The sequence below is a fragment of the Ictalurus punctatus genome, chromosome 27 (genome assembly GCF_001660625.3).
Source record: "Ictalurus punctatus breed USDA103 chromosome 27, Coco_2.0, whole genome shotgun sequence".
Lineage (NCBI taxonomy): Eukaryota > Metazoa > Chordata > Actinopteri > Siluriformes > Ictaluridae > Ictalurus > Ictalurus punctatus.
The window spans coordinates 17511743-17533590 of NC_030442.2; the positions used below are offsets into that span (position 1 = coordinate 17511743).

A 21848-nucleotide genomic window follows, 5' to 3' on the forward strand; every position below is an offset into this window, starting at 1 on the left:
TGAGGCAATAAAAGGAAAACTATTGGCTATTGCATAGCATCAAGATCCATGTAATGAAAAAGCCGTTTGAAGATCCGGGGAATGAAGTAAACAGAAAAGGGGGGAAAGTAAATGGCGTGAAGGTGAATTAGAGGTGCTCGTGTCCTCTTTTGTGTGAAGCCATAATCAGGTAGAAAACTGAACCACTGTGTGCGGTCTCCATCATGTTATGGTTATCGTCACCGCAGTCAGACGTGCACACTTTTTGGAAAAAAATTTTATGACACAACATGCGTCCCTAAAAGAGCGCACTTTGTCGTAGCTGAATATTTGCAGCAGTGAGCTGAAACACTCATCATATACTAGCAGGTAGGAGGCCACTGGAATATTTGATTGAACACAGCAGGGTCTCGGAAAGGAAAAAAACAAAAACAAAAAGTATAACCTCCATTTTACATCAAACGCAACCACAGTGCTTATTGCAAAACCATAACGGTTTACTACGGCCACCTGCCATCGCCAGTAGCCTAATATCACCAACATTAGCTAATCTCGCTAGTTAACTGCTAGTAAACAAGGTCACATTAGTGACGAAACTTTCTTTTCTTTTTTTTTTTTTTACGGATTTATCCAGGATTTATTTGTTCACAAGTGGAATTTCGGTATCAGAATTTCTATCTCCAGAGTCTCACTGAGTTATTCAACAGCAGGCCAATCTGTCAAGATACAGTGTTACCATGACAACCACCTTCTGTTCGTCACTGGCTGCAGTAGCTAGTTTGCTCAACATTTAGAGTCTGTAATGAGGTGCCCGCGTCATGCTGTAATCGCGGACGCGATCGGGCCAGCTAATTTAGTGACATCGTACCGTACATAGCCTCGCCCCAAATAAGTCTCTGTTTTAAATAGAGAAATGTCATTTAAGTTTTCTGTAAACAAATCTGATCCCAAATAATAGATTTATGCAAATCAGATTCAGCATCCTGGAGGACGCGTCCATATAAACATCATTTTAGACTTCAGCATGATTTTTAAACATTAAAAAAAAAAACATGGCTGGAGAGAGAGGAGTTATAAGCGAGCGGATTCTGGGGACTACCAGCGATACCATCTCTATTTTAAATTGAGCAGTAACAATATGTGGAGGAGGGCAGTGGAAAATCGATTAGCCCTTTTTTTTCCGAGGCCACGGTGAGCCGAAGCCCCAGAGCCCGCAGAAGAGTGAGAGAAAAACCTTGGAAGGATAAAAACATCGCCTCAAAACATGTTTATGCAATAAACAACCTGCTTTTACGTCAGAGTCTAACGCTGCGTTAGTCAGTGCAGGTGTTCAGTCATTTATTCTTACTCTTATGATTCTACTTTCACTTTTCATACAGCGCGTTAGCGTGTTAGCTGTGTAACTTATTCAACACCCTCGGACAAAACCTATGATTCTGACTGAAATATTTTAATTATGTAGGCGTAACTCATGTCAGACGTCAAAGAGTCCCTAGGATTTCTGTAGGAAAGTTGAAATTTAAACACAAAAAATATGGAGAAATAAACATTTCTATTAACTTTAACTTAAAAGTTTGCTAAAATAGGTTACATATACATACATACATACATATATATATATATATATATATATATATATATATATATATATATATATATATATATATATATATATATATATATATAATAAAACCCATTCTATTTCATGTTATACGCAGTTAGTACTTAACTTAAGTACTAGTTTGTGTTTTAGAGTTAGCTAGCGAGCTAATTATTTTAGATGGGTTTTTCACAGCGTAACTGCGTTTAAATCGGATGGTGAATCACACACTAGGAGAAAGTAACCGATGGCCTGTTGCTGTGGTCGGCTCGGTGTAGTTGCGAGGTAAACCATATTCACGCGCTGCAGGTGTGTTTCCACTTGTTTTGGCCTGAGTGCTGACAGCTTGTTAACATTTTCAGACTAGTGGCATCATTTACGTTTCCCCGTGGACGGCGTCACTGTGTGTCAGAACGTATCGCGATTTATCGTCCTCGTGCTGCGTGAACAAGAGTCACGTGACAGATTTGACTATGGTCCTATAGTCTGTTGGCTACGTAGCTAAACTTAACATTAGGTGAAATTTAAATTGAAAGTGATTACATAAAAAGAGCTAAATTGAAGTCCTCAATTAATTTATTAATTTATCAGAAAAACACGTCAAATTGAACGTCCGTTTCATTTTATTTTTGGATATGACAAAGATGGGAGGAGTAATATACAGTAAAATACAGTAATAATGACTTTCCTATTTTTTTATTCGTACAGTTATCGTAACGCATAGGTGCGTTTAGAGTCTTTTGAGTCTCTGTTTCACATAGTGATGTTCTTTGTCTCTGGCTTTTATATTATATTCCATACAGGTGCAGTTTATTAGGTGCACCTACACTGCATCTCAGTGTATATAAGATTATTTATTATATTAACTTGCTTACAGAGTTCTTGCTCTGTAGCTCCTCGAGTTTTGTCCACCCAGCACTTATTTATATTCTCCAGCAGTACATAGTTTTTCCGGTACACCACACACACATACACACGACTCTTTTTGCCTCTTTCAGCTGATTTGGTTTCTTGCTTGTGGCCCTTTACTGATTCGTCATGAGTGCAAGATTACAGCACGAAGCATTAAAATCTCAAACCTCACGACTGAGACTCATGACAGCAAGTTTGTCTAAATATAACAAAAACAACGGAGTTATCGGTACACTTTCCCTCTATAGTCAGAAATCCCACCTGAGCTCAAACTGACATCATCAAGGAAGGACACAGGAAGTTACAGTAGCTGCTTTGTACTGATGAAACAGCTTCTGTTTCCTGTTCCTCGTTGTCTTTTTGGGTGGACATCATATCATAAGACTTTTATTTGTAACACAGTGTGCTATAAGGAAACTAGGCCACTCAGGACAAGAAGAAAACAGTTTGGAACCTAATCTCGAACAGTTCTGCGCTTTTCTCAGGTGCAGAGTTGTTTCCAGCACCAAAATGCGAGAACTGGTGACATCATGGGCTTGTGGGTGGAGTCATTTGATCACCAGGACAAGGCGTTAGTTACATAAATTCCTCTCACATTTGCAAATTTGTAACAATTCACATAACAGTTCATACAAAATGCTACAGTAGTTAAGTTTAGGATTGGGGCGGGGTCAGTGTTTCTCATGGAAACCAGCAGAGCTCAACAGACCCGTGAACCGAAATCTGAATATGTAAAATCGACATACGAGTCTGGAATGACGGACAGTTGTAAGCATAAGCATTTTGAAATCTCAGATATTAACAAACCCCGCTGACCGGTGCTCACATGTCGACGTGATTTCCCTCTGCCTCGCTATCTACAACAAAGCGAGGTGTAAAAGGAGTATAAAAGATCATTCTTTTTGTAACTACAAATCCAATACATTTGTGGCTATTTGTTGCTGTGTATCAGGAAACTCCAGCATTGTGTCAGCGGCAAAGATTTACTTAAAACACGTCCACCTGCGTGTAAGCGCACAGTCAGTGTCAAAGTAAAACCTCAGAGCCGCTCGTTACAGTCCCTCCAGGCATTAACGCAAAATCAAGCGAACGCCGCAATATTCGGAGGAGCTCACCATTTTTAAAACTTTCGGGCCGAGACACGTCACGTGACGTCATCACGATGTGCGTTGAGCCAAAGCGCTCTTCAATTCACGTGCGTCGAACGAGTACAGCTAAAAGGTCTCGTTTACCAACAAATGTAACCGCAAGAGACCATGCAAAACTATTTTTTTTCCCCTCACAAAAAAGCACAAAAACACGTCTCGAGTCGCATCGCAAATTTGTTGAAAACTTGCCGCAAAATCAAGCATTTTTGACTGTAACATTCACAAAAGAAAAACTCTGTACGGAAATCCTGTACGGACTGCCATTAGATTACGCTCCCAGTTGGCAGGAACCAACACATACAGAGAGAGAGAGAGAGAGAGAGAGAGAGAGAGAGTGTAAAGTTCACGGACAGTCCATTTGCTCCCTAAAAGAAGTGTACATTGCTCAAAGGCCCCTACAGGCAAGCGAGTACTCGACGATGACTTTAATACCACTCATAATTCATCTCTGTTTAAAAAGATCATTTCTTCCACCGAGCGCTCCAGCACAAGCTCTCCTCACATCTATTACCTCCACTTATCTGAAAATAATTCCCATCCTTGTACCCTATCTGTAATTTATCTCTGAGTAATCCTGCTCTCTGTGGGCCTTATTCTATACATGCCCCTACACCTACACACTCACCTACACCTACACACACACACACACACACACACACACTGTTCAGGGGTCGAGGCCATCTAGGAGCTTAAGAAGACACTTCACAGGTTCGTCGAGTCAAAAGCAGATTCGCCTTCTGACATTTAAGCGCAGACTCCATCTGACACTTCTCTCTTCTTTTTGTTCTTAGAGCTTTAAAAGACTGTAAAACTGAGGCTGCTGTCTGTATAACACTTTAAACACACACTTTTATGAACGCATGGCCTGTCTTAGAGAGTCCTAGCTAATTATACAGTGTATATTCCATTATGTTGACATTTCGGGGTCTTAACATCAAAAACTCCTAAAAAAAAATAAAAAATAAAAAAAAGCACTTTCACACACTGACAAAATCTGTTATGGAGACTATACTGGAATAGTGATGCACTGTTTGTGTAGGTTAGAGACGACATGAACCCTGTGTTCACATTAGCGAGTGACAAAGTGACAGGCGATTGTTCATTTTCTATACACACACACACACACACACACACACACACACACACAAACACAACACGGACGCGTGATTACATCAATTTCAAATTAGATTTAGATCAAATTAGATCGCTGTAAAGCAACAAATCCAAATGATTTGCCCTGAATTATTCTTCATTTTCCCCCCACTCAGTACCAACTTAAAAAAACTTCTAAAAAGAACATCATTTCCTGCCGTACACAACCTGTCATTAAATGTGTATAGAGAGATTATGAAGAAAAATAACGCTTGGAAGGAAGTCGCAGAGATCGTTGGTGTCTCTGGAGAGAGTTTATAACTAGTACAGTTAGCTTGCATTGCTAATAGCTAACTGGAAGCCAGGTATGTGACATGTAAATCAAGCGACTGATTTTCACACTGATTAGTGCGTTATTTAATTTATGTTTAACTAGTTCGATATATATGTATATGGTGATGTCTCTGGTGAGTGTATGTAGCTAGTACAGTTAGTTTGTAGCATACATCAAAAAAACAAATTTCACACTTTACATTAAAAAAAAAAAAAAGAATACGAAATTAAATTGTATATTGTAGTAAATCATGTGTAAAACGTTTGTGGACACTCGACTGAAATGTTTCTCATGATGTTAAAAACCTTTCGATCTGAAGGTGTGTGATTAAACGTGTGAAATCGGTGTCGTAGACAGAAATAGAATCGTGCCGACGTATTCGTTTCTTTCATTAGAAAACTAACATTTTATTTACAGAATAATAGGAGGAGGTGATATTTATATAATATTATAGGCTTAAATTAAATTTAAAAAATGAAACGAGGCTTTATTTGAGCACTCCGTACGTGAAACAACTCAATAAAGCCTTGTTTTGTCGTGTTGTTGCAATGAGAAACAGCCTGAGGGCGCTGTGGGATCCGGTAATGGGAGAAGGAGAATTAGTGGATAATAAAAAGATGGAGTTAAACACGGTCGCACGTTTCTCTGATGAATACGTTATTGCTTTTACAAGTGTAGTACATCACAAGCCTATAAAACTTTGAAAGAAATACCAGTAGGACGGTAACTTAAATAATATGTTAAAAACGCACCCCCCCCACCCCCACCCCACACACACAAAGCCGACATATGGCTTCATCCAACTTTACTGGTTCTCCTCTCTCGTTAGGCACGAATCCAGAATGTTCCCAGATCGCCGATGTAACATTTTCCCAAATGGGAAACCATCTGGTTTCCCATCGCAGCGGCAGAACCCGAAGAGAAATAGCAGAATTCGAAACCCTGACTGGATTTTGCCGCGCTCTAACAAACCCGCGCCAAACGAACAGGGAACAGCAAATAAGGTTTGATTTTGATTATGTAATTTGCGTATTAACATAAAATCTCCCGCTATATGGTATGCTATAAATACAAATGAATATTGCAACTGTTATTATTAATAGACTTTTATACAAAATGTTGTACTATATGTTTGTGCTTGTCATAGTGCGCACTCAAGCAGAAACATTAACATTGCGTGTGATGTGACCCCACCATGGTGGCAAACTACCACCGCTGTGGTGCGGTTGTCATGGCCACCGTCACAGCCCTAGCATACACACAGTTGATAAATGAAGCCCCGAGTTCTGCAGAAAAAGTAGAAAAGGACAGGAGTGAACAAAACCGCGGAGAGAAAGATCAGTTGGCCGGTTCTAGAGCCCGAGGGTGCGAGATTACAGATGGGAGCAAACTGTATCAACACAATGTGGCTAAACATCTTTCCATAGCCTGGAGTTCAGCAAATAATGCATTTCTTCACGGCTTGGAAAAGGGGTAGAGCGTTGTACACTGTTGTACAGCAGGAACTTTACTGTGACGAGCGTGTGTGTCTACACGGCTTCCAGAGGAACCTGTCCCCCATGTATAAGTGTGGATTTTTTAAGTACACACACTGTGTTATGTCAGCTCGCTACTTAAGCAGGCTATAACAAGTGTTTTGTTATGTTTAAACGTTATTTCTATGCTTCTAGTTTATTTTGTAATAAAAAAAAAATGCTTATTTTGTCACTGCAGCACATGAAAAGAGAGGTTCTTTTCTGTCTTTGACATTTTTACATCGCTAGTGTGGATTTGAGGATAATGTCATGATGTCCTGAACGACACAATCACATCATCAGAAGTGCACCAGGCAATCACACACGCTCACGGAAACATGCTGGCACTCGCTACCGCACCGATTATTCCAAATAATCACCTCAGACACGAGGAAACTCCATTTTCACAATCTTTCCATTACAGTGTTCTTCACATCACACTGGGGCAAGCGCTCGTGTTTAACGGAAGCCAGTTTCTAAAATCGAACGCTAAACACAGGTGAGTCAGCTGAAGTAGTTCACTGAGTGAAAGTGTGACTCACCGGAGGCGTTCTTCAGGTAGCCATTAGAGTCCACTGACGTGTACATGACATACGGCCCGGGCTGATTCACACCGAACGGCTAGGAGAAACACACACATAGACGATTAAAAACACAGCTATCTGATGAAATCGAATCCAAATCATTACTTTGTTGAATACAATTACAGCCCTTTCGAGGAAATTCATTCGAGTCAGCAGATGGACACAACAGTACAGCGGTCACACACTCCATCTGCTCACAAATTTAAATAAAACCACGGGCATTAACGCAGGGCTGGGCGATGTGACAGAAATATCACATCACCATTCCTGAAGGCACGATGTGATACGTGACGTGTGTGTTACGATACGTACGGTAGGGTCGCTGACAAACTGTTACAAATATTAAAGAATGGTTTTTATTATTAATAAAGAAATATGTAACTATGTAAAACAGTTCTAAATACTAATATAGGAGTTTATTCTTAATAAACACATTTATAATGCATACATTTTAGAAATGTAGATTTTATTGATGTAGATGTAAATCTTTGTACACAATCTTTATAAATAAATTGTAAAAGAATTTATTTTTCAGCGTTAATGTTTTATTTACCTGTGACAAAACGTGGATCGGATATCCATTCGCTACAGGATTTCTTTTTGTGGCCAAAAATGGCTTCTTTTTTTTTTTTTTTTGGAGGAAGCACAAAACTCGAATTGGCAAAATGGTTACGTGCGGTCTTTCGCAGCGATGTTTGATGGTAAACGAGTCCTTTTAACTGGACTCGACGCACGTGAATCGAAGAGCGCTTCGGCTGAACGCACGTCACACGACACGTCACGACACGTCTTGTCCCAAATCTGCGGTAATTTTGAAATAATTGCGAGCTCCTCTGAATATTGTACAGTTTGCTTGAGACTCCTGATATCAGAGCAGTACAGAACGAATCTGATCGGATCCTATAACAAATGGAAAAGAATTTCGAAACGCTTACATATAAACGTGATTGTATTTTTGATTGATTTTGAATTATACTTAATGATTTATTATAATTAACATTTGTTGTATCCCGCGTGTCGAAGTCAGTCATGTAGGTATTTTATCCTGTATTTTTTAAGTGTTGTAGTTAAAACCATCATCAAGAAAAAGAGAAAAACCATCAGATAGGTGTCGATATCTGCTCACGACACGATTGATCACGATATCAAACTCACATCCCCGTCTTGCCCAGCCGTACTTTAATGACCTTAAACAGCTCTAAATTAGAAACGAATCCAAACGGTCTTTAAAGAGCGACGGATCGGAGCATACGAAGACGGCTCTCGATCGTACGATAACATTATTATTATTATTTAGAGAAATCTTTAACGCAGTGGATCATTGATCATGTGATAAACATTTCACTCTCTCAGAAGGACAAGGACTCCAATAAAAATGATGGACAGATCCAGCGAGACAGGGTTTATAGAGGATTAAAGAAATGGACAGACAGACGGAGCAAGATGAAGAGATGATGGAGAGAGGAGGCTGATGATGATGGAGGAGTAAATATAACAGGGCAAGAGGGACAAAATGCATCACATCCATCACTATCTTAGAGGGCACTGAACTGAATAAAATAAACAGAGAAGGAGTGATGTGACGAAAAGATGAGAGAGGAGGAGTGAGCTTACCTTCACTTTGTCAGGACAGTCGTTAGAGCACAGCCCACTGAGTACTGGAGAGAGAGAGAGAGAGAGAGAGAGAGAGAGAGAGAGAGAAGGAAATAGAAAATGAGAAATAGGTGTAGAGAGAGAGAGAGCAAGAGATGAAAACAGGCAGAGTGACAGACAGTGAGAAACGGAGAGGGAGAGAAAGAGAGATGAGTGAGAGACAGACAGTGAGGAAGAGAAAGAGAGATGGATTGAGAGACAGTGAGGGAGAGAAAGAGAGGGAGAGAAAGAGAGATGAAGTGAAAGAGAAACAGAGAGAAAGACAGTGAGGGAGAGAAAGAGAGATGAGTGAGAGCCAGACAGAGTGAGGTAGAGAAAGAGAGAGATGGAGTGAGAGACAGTCAGGGAGAGAAAGACACATGGAATGAGAGACAGAGAAAGACAGCAAGAGAGAGAGAAACAGAGAGAAAGACAGCGAGAGAGAGCGAGACAGAAAGAGTTAGAGAGAGAATTAGTTACTTAGTTATAATATTAATATTGTTACTCTTCATCTGTCTCTCAGCGTGATTGCAGAGTGTGTTGAGAAACACGCTGAGAGAAAAGCAAAGGAAATCACATTAACCCCACAGTAATGCCATGAAGAAGTGTGTACGAGTGTGTACGCTAGTTCGCACCTAATGAGGCCAACACACACTCCATTACACAACACATTTCATATTACAGAGACAACAAACAGCATCGACAAAAAAGCATGCCCATTACACCTCCACGTTAGACAGTCTGTGTGTGTGTGTGTGTGTGCGCGCGCGCGTGTGTGTGTTTAGAAAGAAGGAAAGCCAGGCTTTTTATTTCACATGCTTAATGTTAAACGCAATTAATAATAATAATAATAAAAAAAAAGTTTGTTCACTACCACTGAAATAAACTTAATTAAAATATAAACGAACACATAAAAATGTCCGGATTATTCATCTGACATTTCTGTGGAAAGGCATGACGTTAGGACTGAAGATAGGTACAATACGTAAACTATTTTTTTTTTTTCTTCACGATATCAATAAATCAATCAGCGGTCCTCCTGTATTCACTTATATCTTCACGACACACGCACACAGCAGATATTTGTGAATGAGATGCACTCTCGCTCTGTTTTTAAAAAGAGTTCAATAAAAAAGAAAAGAAAACAAGGGCTGGATATAGAGCATTAGCGCGGCCATTAAAGTTGAGAAGAACTGAAGCAGGAAGCAAACAGAACGGCGAGACCGAGATGAAAGCGTCACACCAGACTTAGACGGAAATCAAAGCACACGTAAAAGTGCAGAAATTTATAGCCAGGGAAAAAAAAAATGATGAAAGCCGTCATTTTGTCACTCTCTGATGTCGGCCATGTTTGATTTCCCGGAGAACGTTCAAACGATCAAACACCTTTTTATTAAATCACTTCGTCGCACGGAGCGAACTGAAGAAGCATGAGGAAACCGAGCATATCCACAAGATCTCGTCACCTGAGACGGATACGGTGGAGGAAGTGTGTGTGTGTGTGTGTGTGTGTGTGTGAGAGAGATGGATGGTTGTCCTTCGTGCCTGAGTGGACAAGGATGCGCTCTGATAAACTGTCCTCCATCTTTTTCTTATATCATCCTCCGGTGTCTGTAATGTCATCACGGCTGGGTAGATGTGTAGTTCTGTACTCGATATGAGCCGGACTCTAACTAAGGATGTTTTCACTCTTGGTCCAATTAGTCGAGTCTGCACTCAGGATTGATTTTGGGCTCGGGTGGGGGGTGGGGGGTTGAGGCTTAAATTCGCCAGTTCTCGTGCATATAAAACCAGCTCCAATCACGTTACTCAACATCGAGCGCAGATCCCACAGCGGGTTTGTGGGCGTGAGGTCCATCCAGATCACCGGTTTTCAAGAAGACCAGCTCTCTGGACCGCTCCCAGGCTCGAAAAACAGCGTTCACACGTCACCAATCACACGCAAGTGTAAAATCAACCTGAGTAGTTATGCTGAATTCACTCTGGGTTGAGTTGGAAATGTTCATAAAAGGTTCTGTCTGTCTCCGAGTCTCTTATGTATGGCAGCTTTAAAAGGCATCACAATTTTCTCATAGAGTTTAATGTTTCTTATACTGCATCCAAAATGGCGTCTCTAAATACACTCGCTACATAGGGAATAGCATAACATCGCTACAGAGCGGATATAGTCCGACCGAACTCGAGATTCAGACTCAAAAAAGTGCGATTTCCGTTCGTTTCTGAGCCGAGGAGTTTTACAGGTTTAAGTTTGAAGTATTTGCTTTGTTGTCGTCGCTTTCCACAATTTCTGCAACCATGGCAACAGGGCACCGTGTCCCAAACTCTGTAGCACCGAATTAAACAGAAGCCGGCTTCATCGTCCTTAATCTCATTGACGCTTCATTCAGATGCCGACTTTTAGTCTTCAGTCAAGCGTCAAAACATTTCTCTAAATTCAGATAAAAATTCGTGGATGAAAGCGTGCGATCGACACTTCACAGGATCTGGAGAGGACCGAGAGTGAAGACTGTGAAATTGGAGATTTCACATCGGTCTGTTCTGTTTCACATCACTGAACCAAACAGTCAAAGACGGTGTGTCGGATCAGTCATCTCTCTCTCACACACACACACACACACACACAGCTTGTAAAAAGTCTTTCACTGCCGAGGTGATGTGTAAAGTCTGACCTGAGATCAGCTGGATGTGTGCACTGGCTTCATGTACTCCTTTACTAACACCGATCTGAGAACAGTGCAGCGTGTTGGAGTATTGAGGGATTTTCTCTGTTCTGCTCTACTCCTGATGGACAGCAACAGCAACAACAACAACATAAATCATTGTTAAAACAGAAGTGTTTTCTTTAGAGGAACCAAGCTCCATTTTACTTGTTGTGCCGGACAAAAACATGAAGTTTTGGACCAGAGCTTGCCGTAGTCAATAGCGGCGTCTGGTCTAAAGCATATTGTAATCTATACGATCTCCATTTAGGCATGTTTCATATCCAATGTGGTGCAGCATGACTGCCTACGTTCACACTAATCGGACAAAGCAACAGGTGACATTCATTTTCTATGTACGGGACCCAGTGGTATAGAGACTGGTAGTCACAGAGTCGGGATTCTGCAGGAAGCTCAACAAATAACGTGAGCAACAAATCCAAAGGATTGGGTAGAATGATTCCTTGAGCCAATCGTATGATGATTGTGGAATGGCATTTCTTCAGTAACCCAGTTCTCAGTTCTTCTCTGTCCTGCTTGACTTGGAAAAATGGATGAAAGTAGCTAGTACAATTAGCTTGTGTTGCTAATTTGCTAATGGCTAATACATAGTCTGGTACATAGCATCAAAATCAAACAACCGATTTTCACACTTATTAGCGTGTTGTTTCATTTGTGTTTAACTCTCCATCCATTTGCCATCCCACTTATCACTACACAGGGTCGCTGGGAGCCTGGAGTCTATCCCAGGGAACTCTGGGCACATGGCGGGGGACACGCTGGACGGGGTGCCAACTCATCGCAGACACATTTACACACTTCGGACCATTCGGCAGTGCCGATCAGCCTCGTCTTTGGACTGGCAGAGGAAACCAGAGTACCGAGTAGAAACCAGCGAAGCACGGGGAGAACATCGCACACACAGGGCGGAGGCAGGATTTGAACCCCCAACCCTGGAGGTACATGGCAAACAGGTTAACCAGTAAGCCACCATGCCCCTCTCATGTTTAATTAGTTTGAGGAAAATATATCGAGATATAGGCATTTGGTGTTATGCCTGGTGAGTGTACACAGCTAGTGCAGTTAGCTAACAAAGCTAATACAAAGCCTGGCATGTAACATTTATCAAACAACCAATTTTCATACTTTTATCCATTTAAAATACACTTTAAGCAAAAGTAAAACGCATACCGTAGTAAATTGTGTGCTGTAGTCTATACATTTCGGCTGCTATGCTTTCTCATCAGAAATAAAAACGCTGTACGTCCACAAGAGACAGACCACAAGCGACATGAGCACCTTGTTGCTAGCTACTGTGAGCGGAGGATTAGTCCGTATCTAAACGTGTCAGAAATGCTTGTATCTGGAAGGAGTGTGTTTGTGTGTACATGTTTATTGTCATGCTGCTTGCAGCAAAAAATAGTCTTGAACTGAGATCCAAGCCATACAGTTTGTGCACACAAGCATTTATAGACTTAGATTATTATTTTTTTTGAAAGGAGACATTAATAGTAGTATCCTAATCGCACAATAGAGTAGCAGAATAAAGACCTCAACAGATTTGAAGTGGATGTGGAAGGAACGAAGAAGAGTAGAGCACACAAAGCCTGTTTAACTACAGCACATCCATAAATCAGCTATTTTTCTCTCCTGTCCTCTCTCGCACAGGCGAGGAAGTCTGAAACCATGTGTTTGTGTGCATTTATCTGGGAGATCTCAGTGCTTTAATAGACCTGCCATTTGGAGAACATTTCCAGACGGTTTATGTTCTGCAGACCCTTAATAAACCTTCACGTCCTACAGGAGGTCAGTTCTTCTTAAACAGCCCGGCTTTCAAAAATCAGCTGTATGTGTTTATAAAACGTGAGCACTGTGGGGGGAAAAAAAATAAAATAAACAAATAAATAAATAAAAACACGTGCGCACACGCACAGAAAACGTCTTCGTTACTATTACATCTACACGTCTGTATTTTATTTCTCAAATCATGCACCATACACTGTAGTCTTAGCCTTGCTAAATCCTCGATGCAGGTGTATTAAATGTCAGGTAGGTACAAAAAATAGTGGAATGTGTGTATTGATTATGGGCAGTGACTCGAAACGCACAAAAATTGTCCAGAAGCAGCATGTTTCCATGGCAGGTTTGTATAAAGGTTACACTATGCATTGTGCACCTGACTGTCGCAGAGCACTAATGTCTAATGATTTACACTAAACTCTACCACAGATCAGATTATGAATCATGCCTCACAACACTGAGCCAAAAGAGAACAGAACAGAGTGAATGGCTGAACTTTTCCTCCTAGCTGATGTTTGTGGTGTAGCAGATGTTCCTCTCTTCATGGCTCTGCTTCTGTGATGGCTTCACCTTTGTGATGGCTCTGCCGTGATGGCTCCTCCTCTCTTGATGCCTCCATTTCTGTGATGGCACCGCCTCTCTTTATGGCTCCGTCTCTGTGATGGCCCCGCCTCTCGATGTTGTGTGGATGTGTTTATATGCACTGCTGTTTTTATACATTTTATCATTACTGCGGAATTCTGAGTTTCACCATCAGCATGATATCAGGCTAAAACATTAAATCGTATCATGCTTTTTCATAATCAGATCCACGCATATGTATTTTGCTCTACTGGTGACTCACAAGGACCCCACCTACTGCGCTAATTTTTCCTCACTCATATTACAACAAATGGTGCCTGGTGTGGATCAGCTCAACTGCGGAGTCAGATTGCTGAAACATGAGGTGAAAGAAATAATGGTGGCAACAAATTGTTTTGCTAAGGTCGCTATGGTAACATGAACGACTTTCAGGTCCGAGTGCTGGTCTGTGTGCAAGTAAACGGCGGTTCTTCTGCTCTTCCCCGAAGAGTGGGTATGATCAGATATTTCAGCCTGGAGTCATCTGCTCATTTGCATCCACATCGTTTCATAAACAGAAAACTCAGAATCGTGTGTCTCACATCCTCACTCCCTCACTTTTGGCTGTTGATTCCGACATCGGTTAGTCCTGTGAGAGGTTTTTTTTTTTCCCGGTCATGTCAAAGGCTATTTTCTATCGTGTTATGCGTTAAAGCTTTCTAAAAATAAAAATTCAGAGGAAACTGAGCCCAAACACTGTGAGCAGATGTTCCTCACTGCACTACATCTGCATCAGTACACAGACATGAACACATTCAGCTTGTTTAGTCCACCCAGTAGTTCTGCCCACACACACACACGCACACAGAGAGAATATGAAACTTCTACAATTTTACAATCACCGAAAATAAATCTGAAACAGATTTACCATTAATGTTATTATACGAAAAAAACATTGACATATGCTCCCTGCTAGGAGGCTCTGTAATTACCCCAGGAATAAACTTAGCAAACTCTAGAATAAATGAATGAATAAATAAATAAATAAATAAATAAATAAACAAACAAAACTTTTTTTGAAAAAAAAAAAAAAAAAAAAAAACCAACCCCAAAACAACCAAAACCTAATGTCTTAGTAATAAACCTAATGATACATATCTACATTCATTTAAAGATGTTCTAAGGATTATTCTACATCGTCAGAGGTTTCAGTGACTACATTTCCATGGACAGCAGTAATCGGATTATTGACCTTATTCTGAATAAGACAATATTCTGATTAAGGTGTTTACATGAGTCGCGTTTAGAATACTCCTTTCATGTTCCTGTTTTACATGTTATAGATCATAGAGCTATTAACGTCACACGTCATTATGTCCCCACGTCACGCCGTTTGACGTTGCCTCCAGAATTTCACGCATCGACATACAGTTGGTCTTCGCTATGGGACCGTATACAGTTCTGGGTGTTTTTATTTTTAATTTTACGAAAGCTTCAAGTGCGGTTAATTATTTGTCATGCTGTACGTGCAAATAGACGACTGCTTGAAGCCGTGGGCTGCGTCCCAAACCGCGTACTTACCGTCTGTATAGTAGCTGAAACACATGTATCTCTCCTACTATATAGTAGGTAAGTACGTGGTTTGGGACGCAGCCGTGCTCTCGTTTGCTGTAAAACGGTCGAGCGCTGCCGTGTGTGTACGTGTCCTCACACAATGCGGTGAAAACTCCCACACGACGTTAATAGTGTGATTAAGGTGTGTACATGTCTGTAATGAGTAAAACAGGAATACTCCACACGTCTTAATTTGATTTATTTGTGTTTACTTTGAGTATGAGACTTTAATTGGATTAAGGTCATCGATAATCTCTGTTTACGTGCTAATATCGGATTATCGTTGTCCGTGTAAACATACTGACTGTCGCAACTGTCTTTGATTGCGGATGTATGAATGTGTCTCAAACCTCGCACTGTGATCGGTTGAACACGGCAGCCAATAGAATTAGAGAAGGGGCGGTGCTTATTGCACATTACTGTACCCATTAGGTATGTTACAGTAGTGTGCTGTTCTTAGAACGAAATAAATAGCAGTGCACACATTTTCAGATTCAATGCAATTAAAAAAAAAAAAGACAATTAAAACAGTGTAAACGTTGCAGAGCTCTAATTCTTCATTCTACACACTGGTTTAGTTGAGAAAATGACACATTTTAATTAAAAACAAAACAGAAAGTGGCATGTCCTTGTACAAAATGGCGATCTTATTAAACTAAAACAAATTTAACTTCTCATCTTATATTTTGGTTGGAGAACATTAATTAAGCAGCTAAACACCGTGTCCTCAACTACGAAAAATGACAGGAATTCATTACCGACTGACCCGTAGTGAACCGTTTTCAGATTCTTCTTAGTTCTAGCACGTTTGTACGTGTAGCCGTGACACACTGATGTCTTTCTGTCAACTAGATGCACAATCATAAGCCATAAGCCATAGAAAAAGGGAGCTTTTCCGGAGGGTTTTGTATTTGCTCTGTTCGTCTTTAACAGCCGATGTAACCGAGAGAGAGTGAGGAATTTAATGAGAGTCGTACGAGGCGAGGCGATAGTGAAAACAATTTCATTTATAGCTCCTACGAGTTCTCAAATAGACCTTTTTAAAATGCTTGCCTCGCTACTCCTCTAACAAAATAAGTGCCAAAAAACCTGTTTTACATTTTGATACACTGGTTCAAGAGTATTGTTTTTTTTTTCTCCCCCAGATAAGAACTTTTTAAAGAGGTAAACCGAGACAAGATGAGGTTTCCTCTTTTTTTTGACGAACAAGTGAAGTCTAAGAGTAAATCCTTTAACAAGTCCACTTTACACAATATTCCACCAGTCACCTTGTTGCACTAAAGAGCGTGATATCGGGTCGTACGGTTATTTATTAAACCCATTCGCTCGTCCTGTTCTAAATGTCATCTGCAGCATGTGTTCTCATTTCCTGACTCCCTCCGCTCCTGGATCGATCTGCTCTTTATTAACTGTCCTAATTGAACCGCCAGTTTGAGTTAGCACGGGCGTGAATGAGACCGTGATTAGGACTGGTTTTATGGGCCAGTAACGAGGCCTTGTGGCGCGCTAAAACCAGAAGGACGGCTCCATCGGCGCATGCTAATGCGCTGACCGCTAATGGCGAGTTTATGTGTTAAGAGTCATGATTAGCTCCATGTGCAGGTCAAGGGCTTACGAGCTTGGTTTTACAGGGGCTCAAAGAGGAAATGCATACAGTATATATATATATATATATATATATTTATATTTATTACACACACACACACACACACACACAGTGCAGTTTTATACCATTTCTCTTGCACAATATTTCATGTTCCCCTCGCTAAGAGAACATCCATAATGGTCTTATAAACTCTAGATTTGCTCTGATTTTTACTCCATTGGTACGCAACAGCTTTACAATTTAGACCATGAACTTCTAGAGAAAGCAGACCTGAAGGAAGTGACTAACTCCATTGTTCTCATCGCCCAGGTCCAATCATGCTGCCCGTGGCCACTCATGCGATGTAGGTGATGCACACCGAGCATGCACTTTAAATAAAATTGAGTGTAGATTTAGTGTAGTGTAGAACAATTCTGTCTTGCTGGCGGTTTGTTAGGACACCTATACATCGTGTATCGTTGAAATATCATGATACGATACGATACGTTTGTCATATCGCCCACCCTCAGCAGTTGCACAGTACGCACAGGACATTGATAAATCCTGCACGTTGTAATTTGCTCTGCTTGTGCACATTTACATATCACCATATATGGTAAAGATTTCCCTTTAAAAGGATGAATTTATGGTTCCATGTAAATCTTTTGCTCCACTTTCACTTGGAAAACCTGTAATGTTCCACCGCGGTATTCAGAAATGTGATGTTATCGGGCATGAGCAGTACGAATGCACGTAAGACACGTGTCGTATTGACAGATTTGACTCCAGTTTCTCGTTGAAATTTGCCTGTGGATAAAAACCCTGCAGTGGAAATGATGCGAGTTCACGGGGATGCGATTGCTCTCCCCCCTCCCCCCACCCCCACCTCTCCAGACGTGGAGCAAGTTTCTGGCAGAGATCAACTAAAATTGCACTGGGCAAACGAAATGGACTGATACTTTCACACAGACTATAGGAAGAGGGGTGTGTGTGTGGTGTTCTGAATGTGTGTGGTCATATGAGATCGCAATGCAGGCATGAACAAAAGACAGATTGAGCAGCCCGCTCACACGTTGAGAACTGGTGTGATTTTGACATGTAAAGACAAACATACAATACCCTCAATCCCCCCCCCCCACACACACACACACACTGTTGCTAGGCAACTGGGAAATAGAGACACATGGTGTAAGTTAGCTAGTGGCCGAGGCTAACAATTGAGCAAGTTAACACATAGGCATTAATCTTTTATGTGGATAGCAGAAAAAAAAGATAAAGAAAAGCAATATTTTCTTTAAACGTATACTGAGAAAAGATTAGAAATGCACTAGACAACAGGCACAACCTCGACAATGGCTCACAGGTTATGAACTCGGAGCTGTCAGAAAATTACCACGAGCTGCACCTTATAGATGTAAACAGTGATGCATGCAAATGCAGCCTTCCTTTATTTCTGCTTCATTTGTTTCATACAAACAGCCAGAAGATTGGGAACAACGGCAGATCTGCTACTAAGGACAAACGCACAGGTCCAGAGAAACACAGGCTGGACTACAGGTTTTAAACTGACACACTGTCGAGTCATCAGTATCGTCGTATTCATCTGGACTCCCTAATTCAGCCTTGTCGACTTCGCCGTTCCGCTCGCTCAGTGTTCCACCACATCCATCACGTCCACTTTCCTGCACTGCAGTTTGTTTCTCTGATCTACAGCGTCTGACTCAAATCAGCCTTCATGAGCTAAAGTGCGCCGAGTCTGCGACCAAGAAGCGCTGAAAACTCTGAAAGCATGTGGTGAAAATGAAATAAACATTTCCAAAAGTAGAGGGTCAGCCAAAAAAAAAACAAACAAAAAAAAAAAAACACCTGCTTTTAGTTTTGCACTAGAATTGAGAGTCTATTGTAGCTAGGTACAAGCAAACTTGACAGCTACAGACTCGACAGCTTCAAGCATTTCTGACAGGTTTCTCTGCTTGCTTCTAAGAGTGACAGGCAGGAAATCATTTATATCCCAAGTGTTAAACGTGACCTGCTGACCCCGTGGAGAAATAATACTGAAATGGCTCGTAGCAAAGCGCTAGCCAGAATGTAATTTTTTACATTACGGAAGTTTTAGAGTCTGATAATAATCAATGCCGAGTCGAGAACAAACAAAAACACCGTCACCTAGTAAAGATGAAAATGTGAAGAACAGAATGGTAGGACACTCAGGCTCTTAGCAGAGATATGCTTATCTGATTTGTTTATACCAGTCCTGAGGACGCATTTTAGCAAATTTGGAGAATTAAAAATGGGTTCTAGATGCAGCAGCAGCAGCACAGAAACCCAACAAATGGTTTTTGCTAGCTATAGAGTAAAGTACCGAAAGTGGTACTATCTTTAGGAGCTCACGAGCTTGAATCCTGACGATGCCAGGATGGTTGGGAGCCTGAAAGAGCAAATTTGGCCTCGTTCTATGTGGTGGAAAAGATGGCGTTACTAACGCTCCTGTCAGTCAAAGCAACACGGGCCAATATGGGCCAGATAGACCTTTCCTCCGAGTGTTTATCCCCCCTGTGATGTTGCTTGAGCAGCAGAACGAAAAGACGCGGTGGCTTCGGGCGTCTCAGAGGAAGAACGTGTCAAGGCCTTCATACGGCAACGACGTTCGGCTGGTTTCCAAGAAAGATGGCACTCGCACGAACACCATGCGCGAATAAGCCTGTAATTGATTGCTACACATTAGGCATGCCAAAGTCGATTCACTTCAAGCAGTAATCAGTAATCCTGTAGTTGTGGAAATTGTCATGAAATTTTAATAGTGCCACCTGCAGGACAGGAGCACTGGTGGTGCTCACGCGCGTCAATTACAAAACCTCAGCGAGTACATGACCTGCGAAGACGGTTTCTTCTTCACACAGAAAATCTGTATAATAACTGTTATTGCCTAATAGCGCGTACAGAAATGTCCTACGTTTCGGTTTAAGAGGAGAGGATATTGATGTAACTCATGCAGATACACTTCAATACATTGCACTTTATGGCCCTTTGAGAGCGCTCAGAATTGCCCATGTGTCCCGGGACGTGATCGAGTGCGACACCGCTGATTTATATTACTGCAACACACAGCAGTAACTGCAATTCCTCTGGGGTCAAACTCTGTGGTGTAAAACGTGACGGAGCATCAGGACGAGTACGGTTAGATGTCGCACACACTTCTCTTTATCCATACAGGAAGTTTTACACTTCAGAGTCGTTTCCTCCAGTCCACACATCTGCAGCTCTCGCATCAACTCCCAAAAGAGGAAGCCATTAGTGGAGAGTTAGGGGGAATGGAAAGCCTGGTTCATGCTGTGTGTGTGTGTGTGTGTGTGTGTGTGTGTGAATATGTTGGATTAATGAGTTGAGCAGAATGAAGGCTTGGCGTCCACAGCGTGGCCAGAAACTCCCAACCTTTCCGCTATTTATACACTCCAGCATGGGCAAATGTCTTCTTCATTCTTTCTTAAGTCTTACACACATATTGTTTGACAGTCAGTGTGTAACAGCATGGGGTGGTGATGGTGGTGCGAGTTGTGTGTGTGTGTGTGTGTGTGTGTTAGAGAGAGAGAAGGGGTGTTTTAGGGTACTGGCAGCCCAGGAGCAGTTTGCAATTCACAGCCAATTACCCAGACTGCTTCACTGCTTTCTGTCCTCTGCGCACGATCACAGCATCGACTGGTAACGCTCTCACACTGCTCATTATCCCAGAAAGAGAGGAGGAAGGAAGGAGGAAATGAGAGACGGAGGGAGGTAGAGAGGGATAGGATGAGGGTAGGAGGGCGAGAGACATGTAGAGAGAGCGAGAGAGAGTGGGAGGGAAATGGTGTATATGTCGGTATTACATCCTTTCCAGCTAGAAAGCGCCAAATGTCATATGTGGTGAGAGCTCTCGCTCGCTCGCTCTCGCTCTCGCTCTTGCGCTCTCTCTCTCACACACACACACACACACACACACTCTCTTTTCTGTATTTGGGTCGAGTCCAGGGAAAGTGAGCCAGTGACAGGTGTGTGTGTGTGTGTGTATACGTGTATGTGTGTTCTGCTATAATAAAAGCACTGTCGACAGGATTAAATGGCGTTAAGGCGGCTTTTTACGAGACACGTCCCTCTTTGCAAATGTCAGCTCTCCAAATGTCAGGTTCACCGGTGCCTCGGTTTCCACGCCGACCAACAGAGAGCGAGCATGAGAGAGAGAGATTGAAAGAGAGAGAGAGAGAGAGAGAGAGAGAGAGAGCGCACCCTGACAGCTCCAGTACGACGGGTTCGACAAACACTGGCACCGCGGGGTCACGTTCCATTTTTTATCCCTCCATCACAGCAACAAGACAGGAGGACAGAACCGTCCGAGTTAGCTGGAGGAAGTGAACGTGGAGACAGAAGTTGGATGGAATGACTGATGATAATTAATTACACAAGAAAACGCTTTCCTTTCCTTCGTTAAAGGCGTGACGGTAAACGAGCGGTGATATTTTTCTCCGTGATCATCCTGTGCTCGTGGTCCTCAACCGACGAGCTCCATCGCTGGCTTTTTCTAATGGCTACTTCCTGTACTTACGGTATGTCCTCTCAAACCCTTAATTACTAAAGGCGTGTGTGCGTATATAAAAAAATAAAAAATAAAAAAATAACGTGCGGATGTCATCAAACCAGGACTTTCTGTCCAAACTGTTGACACTTTTGAAATTCAGCAGCGCAGAACAAACTGATTCTCATTATGGACTGAGGATGTAACTGGGGGAGAAAAATCATGGCATATATCATCAGATAACCTGC

At 41.7% G+C, this 21848-nt stretch overlaps 1 protein-coding gene across 1 annotated transcript in view; it reads right to left on the reverse strand.

The window, feature by feature from the left end:
• itfg1 (integrin alpha FG-GAP repeat containing 1) overlaps positions 1 to 21848 on the reverse strand; it is a 116630-nt gene that overhangs the window by 17157 nt on the left and 77625 nt on the right. The window contains exons 13-14 of the mRNA XM_053676654.1: positions 8778 to 8821; positions 7122 to 7200 (exon numbers count right to left, since the gene is read on the reverse strand). Of these exons, the coding sequence (XP_053532629.1) occupies positions 7122 to 7200; positions 8778 to 8821 (123 nt within the window). The remainder of the gene's footprint in view (positions 1 to 7121; positions 7201 to 8777; positions 8822 to 21848) is intronic.